The sequence below is a fragment of the Glandiceps talaboti genome, chromosome 20 (genome assembly GCF_964340395.1).
Source record: "Glandiceps talaboti chromosome 20, keGlaTala1.1, whole genome shotgun sequence".
Lineage (NCBI taxonomy): Eukaryota > Metazoa > Hemichordata > Enteropneusta > Spengelidae > Glandiceps > Glandiceps talaboti.
Genome location: NC_135568.1, coordinates 6,295,561 through 6,308,553, shown reverse-complemented (window position 1 = coordinate 6,308,553; position 12,993 = coordinate 6,295,561). Strand labels below are relative to the sequence as shown.

Sequence of the window (12,993 nt, the reverse complement as noted above, 5' to 3'; positions counted from 1 at the left end):
ACACAAATTTCCCCCAAAAAATATAAAACAAAAATATAGCTTGAAGTTTGTCTTTCTGTAGTTCCGAAATAAAAACTAAACATTTCTCTGTTTTATAAACTTCTTTTCTCTTGAGACAAGGACTTTCATGTTCTGCATGTAAAGTTAAATGCCAATTTTTCAAACACAAAATTTGACTTTGAGCTATGTAGCCATGGATACACTAGCCATGTAGGCTTTACAAGCTTGTTATGAGATAAACGCTGGTTTGAAAAAGGTACTGGGGCAGGGAAAATGTATATGCAGTAATGGATCTCTTTTGTTTGCTGTATAAAAATGAATTTGTTTTTGTTTTTGTCTTTTTAACAGGATCTGAGAGCAGAATGTATCAAATTACAAAACAGGGTGTTTGATCTGGAGCAGCAGAACAAAATGTTAAATGTGATGTTTGAGAGGGAGAGACAGAGACATTCTAACAGGGAACCATCTATGCAGGTGAGTTAATATCACCCCTACATCTAAAATGGATTGGTTCAGGGGTCAAGCCTGCCGTGACTCTGCATGTAGGTCGACTCAGTGTCATGCCTGCTGTGGGGAGTACTTAGCAGAGTCCATTACAATAGAGGGATAGACAGCCACTCAGTCAAAATCCAATAATGTGAATGCAATAACAAGTAGTTTGCATAATACAATGTAGTCAGTTGCATAAAAATATAATTCACAGGGCTGTGATGTACACAGTTTAAAATTTTGTTTTCAAATTATTGGAATCCATGCAGCGCAGATTCTTAAGATTTGAACTTTCACCCTTATCCATAATTTTGCAAAAAAATTAGTAAATGCATATACAATATATGCAAATTCATGCAAATTATTCATGTTGCCATAGCAATAACATTTCCTTCAGTTTCTGCCATCGTGATGATCGAAATACCTTATGTCCTTGACTTTTGAAAGTTTGTTTCATTTAATTAGACAAAATTTCCCTGAATCCAGCAGGTGATCTTTTACCTGTCACTGTAGTTTATACAGTAAACTTGATGAAAAGATAAAAGCTTATCCGTCAGAACAAAGAGTGTCTGTTGAGAGATACACAATCTGTCTTTTAGTTTTACAGAGAGCATTAGTGTCATTATGGTGATACATGTCTGCAGGCTATTCTTAGTGACTGTTAGTTGAATCCAGAACGGTTCCAATTTACTTTTGACAAAGTTGCCGTTTTAATCGGAGAGTTAGCAAATTAGATTTTATCATATTGCACCATGAAAATAACCAAGAATTTCAGAAGCCCATATTGTACTCTAAAAACGTCAAATTAAGTTTCCACAGAATTTCTGTATAAATAGCTAAACTTTTTTGACACCATTAGTAGAATCTAGAACACTTCCGACTTCATGTTTCGTTGATCGACTTTGACAAAGTTCCAGATGTAGTCAGAAGCACAATTCCAATAGCTTGTTAATCCATTCCAATGTAAAAAAAACACCAGGATTTTGTAATTCAGGTGATGGCGTTTTTCAAAAGATAAACAAGTACAACAAAAGAACTTTTATACATAGATCACCGAAAACACAGCATGTTAGAAAAGAACTTTTAAGTGTGAATGAAAGATCCCGACAAAGCATTTCTTCCCCTATATATCCATTTCCTGTGGTATTATTAGTTGTTATCAAAGACCATCCCGCTATCATTGTGGCCTGTTTAGTCTCACTTCCCGTTATGTTTGGAGGTTTTTGACATCAAAAATACAGCGTCATTTCATATTTATATTTGTGTTTCTCATCCAATTGGACAGACAAAATTTGTGTTAAAGTGGCCATATGGATGAGGATTGGGTATTTATTAAACAATTTATCATGGCTTCCCACTTGACAAATCAATGTGAAACAGCTTAGACCAAGTCTGTGTTTGTAACTCAATACATTGCAAAGATCTAAAAAAAAAAAAAAAATGTGTAAAAAAGTTTATTATTGTACGTACAATAACAAACATTTTACACACTTATCAGTCTTTTGCCATTTATTGAGTTATAAACAAGGACTTACCATATTTTGTTTCACAAGACAAAAGAGAACTACATGTATGTGAACTTGCTGAGAAAACATCCAATTTTAGTCATGAACTTGGGTAAATACCACTGATGGGCCAAATGTTACTTCAGTATTGTAATATACAACGTATTACAGGAAATAATGTTTATGGACTCCGAGTTTATAGTTAATAATGAAGATTTGTACTCAGAGTCAAAACAGTTCTTTGAAGTGACCCCCCAATTTTTTTTCCAAGATGTGACATTTATAACAATAGGTCATTGTAGTACATCCTGACCGTGCTGGTGTGACATTGGTAAAAATTTGAGATCTGCTTCCAAGAATTTGGCTAGAATTTTTCCATTAGTAATGTTCTGTGATATATATTATCAATAGGGAACTTGCAAACCCGCCATGTTGAATGTTGCATCATGGGAAATGTGATAATAAATACTAATAAATTGGTACTGTAAACGATACTTTTACATTGTTTGCAACCACGAATGGTCAATTCATAGTTTACCCTGACTATTGTGGGAGGTTTTTTATCAGTAGCTCCAGATTAGGTATTACGATAACCACATATAATCCCATAGTCCTTTGCATCTGAGCATGCTCAGTCTAGATTGCAAGTTCCCTATTGACATCAAACAATCTGAGTAACCATCTTACTTCCTTTACATTTCAACTAATCAACCATGAGAATTGTTTACTTTACAATATTCACAAAATAATTGACCCAGAAATGTTGTGAATTTTTTCATTTTATAGACCCATCCTAGTAAAAGGTCACGAGAGAGATGTGGGTCGTCAGAAGCAAACAGTCAAACAGCTAAGGATGAAAACAGTATTAAATCACCAATAACACCAACTACCTCCCAGACAGCTCAGGTAAGTTGACGACAAAGTGTGTGCTAAGATAACTGCTCCATCTGGAATCTGGAAAGCTTGTCTATTTCCAACAATGTATGCACTGCAATGTTGAGATTGAGTGAGATCACTTAATTCTAGTACAGAACATGGGAGACACTTCATGACATTTCTTGTTGTATTTTCAGGCACTTTACCGTGCCCCTGGTGCTACAGGCAGTAATAATTCATCACCAAGTAACCAGAAGAGAAAGCCAAACAGTAAACCAACAGGCAGTAGACAACCACCATCTCCATTACTGAGAAATGATAGCAGTAACAGTAATGAATACACAGCACACAGTTCAGAATCTCTGCATAGCAATCATTCAAACCACAATACTTATGTAAGTGTGTTTGTATTATCTCTCTATCTATCTCTCTCTCTCTCTCTCTCTCTCTCTCTCTCTCTCTCTCTCTCTCTCTCTCTCTCTGTCTCTCTCTGTCTCTCTCTCTCTCTCTCTCTCTCTCTTTCTCTCTCTCTCTCTCTCTCTGTATATATGTGCATGTACTTCCATTTGTTGATATTATCGTAACCTAAAAATATGTATTTAATGTGGGGATGTTTCTGTGAGCCAGTTCATCTGCATGTGTATATTAACGTGCTTGAGAGAAGGACTATCACATGATAGTAGCTACATGTATACATTAGAGCACTTGTATCATACATTCAATCATCTGACATCTAATTTCTCGTTTCTGTGTTTGCAGGCATATCCAAATCTACCCACAATGCCACTTGGCTGGTCACCTCCAACTAGGCACAAACCATTTTTGAACGGGGAGCTCTACCACAGCCAATCAGATTTCTCCTTGCCAAGGAATGCACATTCACTAGACAGATATGGTAATGGTTATCGTGGCAACTACATGAAGGAGACGTCAGCCATGATTGATATGTTTGCTCATTACGGACGTCCTGATAGGCTGTATACTCAATACAATGGTGCTCAACAAGAACTTGCAGAGGAGAGGATGTATCAGGCAAGCGCTTTTAGGAATGGTGTTCCTGGCGAAAATTCAAAAATTCCACACTACAGTGAATTTGGGGGTTCAGAATTGCCAGCAAAATTGCGAGAAACATTTCGGCAGTTTCATGAGGAAAGTCTTCACACTGAACATATGATGACATCACAGCATATGAACTTTCACCCTTTCTTAAAAAGTGATGCGCAAGCTGATCTCATACGTGGCAGGAGGGATTTCATGTCATCCAAACCAATGTATGACAATGTATCATCTAGAAACGGTCTGATCGTTGCCGACAAATATCATCTGCCTTTTAAACATGCACCGTACGAGACTGCTCAGAGCGTACTGAAAGAACTGAACGATGCATCTGCGAATGTGACGAGTTTTGAGAGTCTCACTGCGTCGGATTCACGGCAATGTAGAACAAGGCGGAAACATGGAAGTAGAAATCCAGAAACTGCACCAAGACTAGACAAGGGTTCCCACAAGGAAAGTTTTGAATCTGTGGAATCAGAAGATTGTGCACAAATGAGGGAACTCCTGGATAGCATGAACAGTTTGAACAGTATAGAAAGTATCGACGACAACAAACAGAATGTGGAAATTTTCCACTCATCGGCAGAATCGGGGGAGAGAATTAACATTGTGAAAATTGCAAGCGATAACAGTAAACAACTTAGTCCCCGACTTACAAGCAAGTCAAACCAGCACAGACAGCCTAACGGTGCAGTTACAGAAACTAAAGAAATCAACAGACCAAACTCTCAAAAGAGAAATGGCATGAATGATCTTACAGAGGTTAAAGGTGAAAGTTCAGGACCTATAGGTGAAAGTTCAGGGACTATTAGCAGCAAGAATGACTGTAACAAACCAAGTACTTACAGTTCACCTTGGAGGAGAGACACGACAGCAGCTTTGAATATTAGTCATGATATACCTACACGAGATTACAGCTCTCAAAGTGCCTTTGTTCAATATACCTCAGTCTCTAGAAATGACGCTGGTCTTAAATCTTCTGTAGGCACATCACAAACTTCACAAAATAATAATGTGAAAGAAAAAACTTCGGAGATTAAAGTCATAGATGTGAACTCGTCAGTTAATGTTAAAGGTGCTACAACGCAAAGCAGAACTGGACCTCCGACTAAGCCTAAGCCAGTCAAAGCTGGGGCAGTCAAAAGCCAAATGGAGACAACACAACAGGTTCAAAAACAACAGGGTAAAATTACAGAAAAGTCTGTAAAGGACAGTGATGCGTCTAAGAAGATTTCGCAAACCAAGAAGGATTCATCAGATCAAGTTGACGTACATGTAACATCTTCTGAACCAGTAAAGAAAGGAATTCTCAAAAAATCTAGTCCACCTGAAAAAGTGGAAGTTTACATACCGTCGCAATCTATGAGATTACTTGAAGAGGAATCGGACGATTCACTGTATCACAGCACTGTGAATATGGACCTTGTTGCCTTTATGAAACAGAGGACGGAGGGAAGAGGTTCGGAGGTCAAAGGTCATAGCGGCAAAGTAACAAATTGCACATCTACTACCTCAGGGAATAATAGGAAAGATATCAATGGTTGCCAAGCAACCCAAATCATGCAACATACACAGAAATATTCAGAAGTGCCTTTGACTTTAACCAATGGATCGTCGGGAGTGCCGAGTAAAGTTAAAGACATCAAAGAAACGCCAGAACTTGTCAAACAGATATCTTTGAATGAGTGTGTCAGAAACGGCAAAGATGAGGGTCTCAGTGAGGATGAAAAGAAACACCTGTATCGTAGGCTATCCTCAGAGAATCGTATGCCGTCTTTCATATCACCAGAGAAGTTGAGTTTGATGAAGAAAGAAGCAGCTCTTGCACAAGAGGCTGGCAACAGTAGTGGTGTCACCATAAATCCAGACGAGAGGCCAATCAGGCCCTATTACGCTAACAAACCTGATAGGATACCACATGGTGATCCCGGTACATTTAGTAGGGACGATTCCAAGAAGACCAGGAATCCATCACACCCTGGAGACATCTCAGGAAAGCCATTGGAAGAAAGCTGTGTAGCAACGAAAATAGACAAACCAAATGCAATCAATGGAACGTCATCTGAAAAGTCAGTGGAGGCCATACCACCACTTAGTCCTGGAAAATGTTTAAAACGAAAATCTGATTCTAATCACGAAGATTTTTCCCATGCTAGGAAAGTGCCTACTCCAGAACAGAGTCCGAAAGCTCAAGATGATGATAGTAAAGTTGCTGCCCATGTTGCTAAGAAACCAGGTAGAACAAGATCAGAATCTTCTCTTGAAGCAAGGATATCATCATCAGGGGCGTTCCAGTTTTCATCACCTGAGAAACGTGATCCTGAGTACCAATTTGCATCGGAGGATGCTTTCAAAGTTGAGTGCATTGCGACAGAGCAAACAGCCAAAGATTTGGAGTTGCTGAATTTGTCACCGAGGTTGGCCTTGAAGAGTGCACCACTGAGAAGGAGTCCCTGTCAGATTCTTACAAATGGTGTGATGGAAGAACAAGAAGATACAGAGAAAGGAGACAATAACACAACAGAGTAAGTTGTATAAGATATTTGGCTCTATAACTTGTATTTACTTAATATAATTAATCCTAGCAACCTACTTACATAATATAAAAGTAATCATGACAACCTACTTAATGTAATTAATCCTAGCAACCAGCTTTTTTAATAAAATTAATCCAAGCAACTTGCTTACTTCATATAATTAACCCTAGCAACCAGATTACATAATATAATTAACCATAGCAACCAGCTTACTTAATATAATTAATCCTAATAACTTGCTTATTTCATAATTAACACTAGCAATCTGCTTCCTTTGAATAAGTAAACCAGCCAGATCCATGCAACCCTGTCCCTCAGTAGTATAATAAGACAGGTGGTAAAATGTGTGTTGCTGCCACAAGGCGAAAATGTTGTAAGAACACAAATCCAGAAAGTCAAGCTATGTGTTATATTATATTATAATTATTTTTATTTTTTCATTGCAGGGAAACTGAGCCTGGTCCCAGTATTCAACATGGAAGATTAAGTGGAAATGTCTCCATGGAGTCATTAAATTCCATCAATTCCCTGGAATCCATCGGATCTGCCACAGTTAGTCTGAAAAGTAGCATCAGTAAGAAATCTGCAACCCCATTGGTAAGTCAGTGTGAATATATAATTAGATGAAGGCCAAGTAACAAGTATAAAGTAGCATTACTAAAAAAATCTGCAACCCCATTGGTAAGTCAGTGTGAATATATAATTAGATGAAGGCCAGGTAATAAGTATAAAGTAGCATTAGTAAGTAATTTGCAACCCCATTGGTAAGTCTGCGTGCATATGAATGATGTGGAGGCCAGGTAATTAGCACTTAGTATTTAGTAAGAAATTGGCAACCCCATTGGTTAGAAAGAAAGAAAGGAAGTGAAGGTCAGGTAATGAGCATATGATATTCAGTCAGAAGAAATCTGCAACACTATTGGTTAGTCAGTGTGAATATGAAATGAAGTAAAGGCCAGGTAATCAGCATTTGATCAAACAGCTGGGCTTACGATTGTTTTGTCTGCTGTCTGAAACTGATATTTCCATTTTATCTTTAGCTGCAAAAACCTAAATTTCAATATCATTTTGCTGTACTCTGAGTAAGTTTCTTTGACTTAAAAAAGAAAATTCTTTTTCTTCTCAGAGTGAATTTCTGTCAGATTCTGAGGATGAAGAAGAGGAAGCCTTAGTTAATTTTGTTGATATGTGGAAGAATAGATCCATGACTGAATCCAAAATCCCAGTATGGAACCCTTCTAAAACAGCTGGAGCCACACAACATAGGGTAAGCATGACAGAATGTTTAATCAACTTCATATCTCTCAGTCTTTTAGCTCCTTTTTCTCAACTTATATGCAGTCATTTAAATGCCTGTTGGTAAATTGTCGTTATTACCGCACTGTAAAGTTGGCGTAAATACCCTGTTCCTAGTAGGATTAAAACTGATGTGTAAAAAAAACATTTCCTGGGAAAGGTAAAGTTAACTTTTTAAAAAAAGTTAGTCAAATGAATGATCATCCCTTAATACATGTTGATTTATACTGTGTCTTTTAATATCCAGGTACAAAGTCACCATGGTGAGGTTGGACAGGTCAATGGAAAACACAGTCAGACCAAATTGGACTTCAGTGGTGCACAGTGTACAAGTTCTTCACAGGAATCATCTAGACAGTATCTGAACACATCACAGAGAACTTCATCACCGCAGACAAATGGTGAACGTACACCTACACAGAACTGTCATGGAATTACAAATTGTGAGGGTAGTTCTAATTGTATGAGTAATGGAGTAAATGACATGGACAGACTGAGTCCTATCATAGATGGAGGATGTGCGGATAAAAACGGAAAAGTTTTATGGGAGGAGAGCAGTGAAGATCCTAGTGAAATCAAGGATCTAGGTACGGAAAAATTTTCCCAGAATGATCCCAAACATGTGAAGGAAAATTTCAACGCTACGAGTGCTAAGATCGAAGAGATTAGGAAAAATAAGATTCCTGTGAAAACTATCGTGGATGAAACAGAAGCACCAAAAAGACCTACAACATTGTTTCTCCCGACCAAAACCTCAACATCTAGACCATGTCACTATCAGAGAATTGTGAAAGGAAGTAGGGAAAATGGAGCAGTGATCAGTAAGTATGACACACAGTGTTTAGCTAACAGTGGACTTTGTCAGCAACCGATAGTCGTGAAAGCGAGTTCATCAGTTCATCATCGTATCGTCGGAATAGGCAGTAATTCGTTTATTGGAGTCAAAACCCAACAAAAATCGATGTTTCTTGATCAAAATAACACTGGACACGAGAAAAGTAAGAAAAATGAACCCAGGCCAACATTCATACGCAGTGTGTACCATGAATGTCAAAACACTAAACCACAATTAGGAGCAGTTTCAACGAGTCATTTTGCTATGAAAAGCGACGATGTCCCGTTTATGGATGACAGTAGCAGTGGACAGGATAGCGATACTCTGAAAACGCCGGATGATTTGGCGAAACTGGAAAAACAGAATGTACAAGTAAGGACAGTGGTTGTAGATCAACATAGGGACAAGATTGATACAAGACAGCTAAGGACAAGTGTCCCAATGCCAAACACTCGGGACTTCAAAAAATCAAATAGATTTGGTCAACAGATAAAACACCCTGTACAAAAAGAGGAAAAAATGTGTGTGGTCGACAAACAAACTCAAAGTATTACGTACAAAGCGTATGATTCTCCTGTGCCGATTCACTCTCAGAAAGTCACAGCTCAATGTGTCACTTCAAAGGAAACATCAAAATGCATCGAACACAAAGCAACTCAACAAGCACTTGAAATACATACGTATATTCCACCACAGCCGATAAAAAGGGCACCAACACACAACAAACCAACACAACTGAACAGTTTGCACATATCTCGAGATCATATCAAACCTACTCCAGTGGTTGAAAAGAAACCGGAAAGAAGGAAACCGGAAAACAAGATCGAGAAGAAGAAATCTGAAGAGGACAAAAGAGCGAAGGTTGACAGCAAAGCACCGATTATCAGTGCTGATTTGATGGAAGACTTTGAAGGCTCAGATCTGTATGACAGTGATGATATAGAAAGTGCTGGTGAAGAATCTGCACAATTAGATGCACATGTAAGTATCTTTTATCAATATGGAGGGTCCTCTAGTTAGGTGAATATTCTGCAACAGCCATCGTCTAAGTACCACCTAGGTCTGTCATAAAACAACAATCTTTCAATTTCTTGGTTGACAACCATGTCTTGCACCCCTTGCAGTACACATGTATTGATATTAGTGCAGGTTTGAAGAAGTCAGACTCTTTCAAGTTATGTTTATTTTGACCGTCTTACATGAGGTAAAATTCTATTACAGGTACGGAAAATTTCATCATATACAATGATAGAATGTTCTGTGTAGTTGAGAAACCAACTCGAGAGTATTTTAATCTTTAGATATATTGTATACAGTGTTTTAAAGTGGCCGTATGGATGATGATTGGGTATTTATTTTGGATTTTACAAAACGATTTTTAATCATGACGTCCTACTCAAAAAATCACATTGCAGGCTCAGATTTTGACACATACACAAGTGTATTGATTCAAAGTTACAAGTGATGTTTGTGCACATATGAAGTGCCTGGAGTGTGGTGTTGTTTATATTTGTAATGAGTGGTCTGTGGGATGCCTGTTTCTTATCAAACTAGATTGTTCTTGGGGAACTTAAAATGTGTATGATATGCAGTCGTTTGGTGAGCCCTCGATGTTTTAGTTGCATTTGTTACAAACACACACTTAGTTTCACATTGATTTTTCAAGTAGGAAGCCATGATATTCCTCCATATGGCCACTTTAAGGGAAGATCTTGTTGTTGTGTATAGCGCCCTCTAGTGTTGATGCATTTTATGGCTTTGGAGAACTGGACAGAAGGGAATGGGTTTTCTCAAACTGACTCCCCACCACACACACACACACATGACACCATCTGAATATATTTGAATATTGTTATTTATTAAGAGAACACTGAACATGTTTATCTAAAATCTATGGAACAGTTAATTTCATTAGGTTATCTAAATTACTGTAACAAATGTTGACAGAAAGCAACATATAAACTAATTACTGATAATGCTATCTCGTGGTGTTATACACTGCAATGTAACCAAAATGTGTATTGACTTTTCAGGAAAGGGCCAATTTACTGGATTCATTCTTTGAGAGTGACAGCGATGACTCGTTTGGTGACAGCGACGACACAGACGACAGTCATCCTGGGGAGGATGCATTCCTTAGATTGTTAGGTGACAGAAGTAAGTACTTTTAGATTAGATACATTTGATTGTGACTCAGAGTGGATGGGTTCACTAAATACTTTATAAGATAGTATTATACTAAATTAGCAACTACACAGTGTTTAATAGCATCTTAACAGTAAAAGATGGGGGGGGGGTCTGGAAGTTTCCTGACACTTAGTCATTTTTTAGGCTATTCAGACCCTTTACAAAACAGTATCAACATGTAATTAGCAACTACATAGGATTACAATTTTAATAATCTTGACAGTAAAAGGTGGGGGGGGGGAAGTTTTAGATGGGAATATGTTCTGGAGATTTTTTACTCTTAATTTAAAGTTAATTTTTAGGCTATTCAGACAAGACAGCACCAACATGTAAGAAATGTTTAATTGCATTTTGACAGTAAGAGATAGGGGGAAGAGCTTTAGAGTAGTATATGTTCCCCAAGGTCAGCACATCTGATGGTTGTATCATTGGCAGTTGGAGAGTCCTTTGATTTACCAACCATCTTAAGTGTCACTACAATGTTGACATTAATGAATTGCCGTCATGATTATTTTGTTTTTATTCATTCCTATCTCAGGTAACAAACGGCAGGTATTGAGATACTCTGAAAGCAATAGAACATCAATATTAGAGTTCAACGTCCAGGAATTGTATACAAGGTTTGAAGAGAAAGAAAGAGAAGCAATGTCGTGTTTTGATTTCCTTGATGATCTGGTGGATGAAATTGGGTTGGACTTTACAGAGAACAATGTAAGTTAATAAAAACAAAAGAATCATGTGATGAATAATGAGGGCGCTATTGACAAACAAGAAACATTGCCTGACTCATGATCTAGTAGTTGAAATTGGTCATGGAGAACAATGTGAAAAACAAAAGATTTAGATTTTGTCAACAATGAGGGCGCAATTGAAATTCCAGGTTTAATGTTTTGTGTTCTTTGATAATGAAGGGGGATGCTAGATTAAAATACTGCATTGTACCCTCATGTTGCATATATTCAAATTTGAGGTTACCTTTAGGTTTGTTGTTGGATTTTTGTAGGAAAACCCTTTCATGGACACAAACCAAAATAGTCAAACAGAAGGTGACAGTGGTAAAGACTTTCCAAGTGATGATGAAGGAATGCAACAGGAACGACGATCTGATGGAAGTTCTTCACCTGAGAGACTCTCCCTTAGTGATTCTCTGTATGACAGTTATTCATCCTCGAGCCACAGTCTTTGCAGTAATCACTGACATAAGAGGTCGTCTTCAAGCCAGTGGTTGCAGTAAGATATGGAGCCTTCCTGTGACAGGGACTCGTGAGTCTACAGTAATCAAGAAAAAAAGAAACACTTTCTTCAATCACTGACCTAGGATGTGAAGATCCAGTTGCCTTTTTTTTTTGGAGTCACCAAATGCACAACTTCATGTCAGTAGGTTGAAATGATATCTAAAATTAATTAAGACTGCTTTGAAGGGAGCTGAAGTTCCAGAAATACATACACATGGCAAAGTTAGAGGGGGTTTCACTCATAACAACTATGAGATGTGCTGGAAACATTACTGCATGTGTTGAGTATAGGATTATAAGAAATAGCTAGATTTCTTAGTTGTCCTACAAGCAATCAAATGTTACATTTTATGGTTTTGGAAAAAGTCCCAATTGTAAGAAATATACAATATTTAGTCCTAGGTACTAAGCAAACAACCAAAATATTCAAGATACCTAACCATTTCTGTGCATATTTTGTTTATTTTTGTACTGCAATTATTCTTATTTTGTATCTTTGTAAGCTTGTAACCAATGGATATTCTTTTTCTGAAAATCACTTCAATGATGACAACTACAATGATATCAAAGTGTTTAAATTCTCCAGTACCAAATGTTTCCCTTAGTTTTAAATATATATTGAACTTTAATCTTATTCCCCTTTACCAACTTTATCATTCAGAGTGATTTAATTTACAAAATATTTCGTAATTCTGGAGTCAGCGGGATTTTCGAAACGGGTCTGGTACAGACTAAATGACAACAGTTGCATCATATCTCCTGTTGTTTTCCTCCATAAAACTTAATTACTATGGTGCCATAGGAGAGGATCTTTTTAAATATTAATGAAATTTATATTGCCAAACCAGAACGAAACACACAAAAAAGAAAAATATATAGATTTTCCCTACAAAAATCTGGAGGTGCTTCCAATGATAAAATGGCCGACACTAACTGTGACCCATTTTAGAACTAACACTGTTAAATTGTATACCTTC

At 37.4% G+C, this 12,993-nt stretch overlaps 1 protein-coding gene across 1 annotated transcript; it reads left to right on the top strand.

Annotated features, from left to right (window-relative positions):
* Positions 1-8,194: 8,194 nt before the first annotated feature.
* Positions 8,195-12,377, top strand: LOC144450850 (uncharacterized). Its single transcript, XM_078141592.1, has 4 exons — positions 8,195-9,575; positions 10,628-10,751; positions 11,320-11,492; positions 11,785-12,377. Exons 1-4 carry the CDS (start codon positions 8,223-8,225, stop codon positions 11,977-11,979), a joined length of 1,845 nt encoding a protein of 614 aa, XP_077997718.1. The 5' UTR covers positions 8,195-8,222; the 3' UTR covers positions 11,980-12,377.
* Positions 12,378-12,993: the final 616 nt, after the last annotated feature.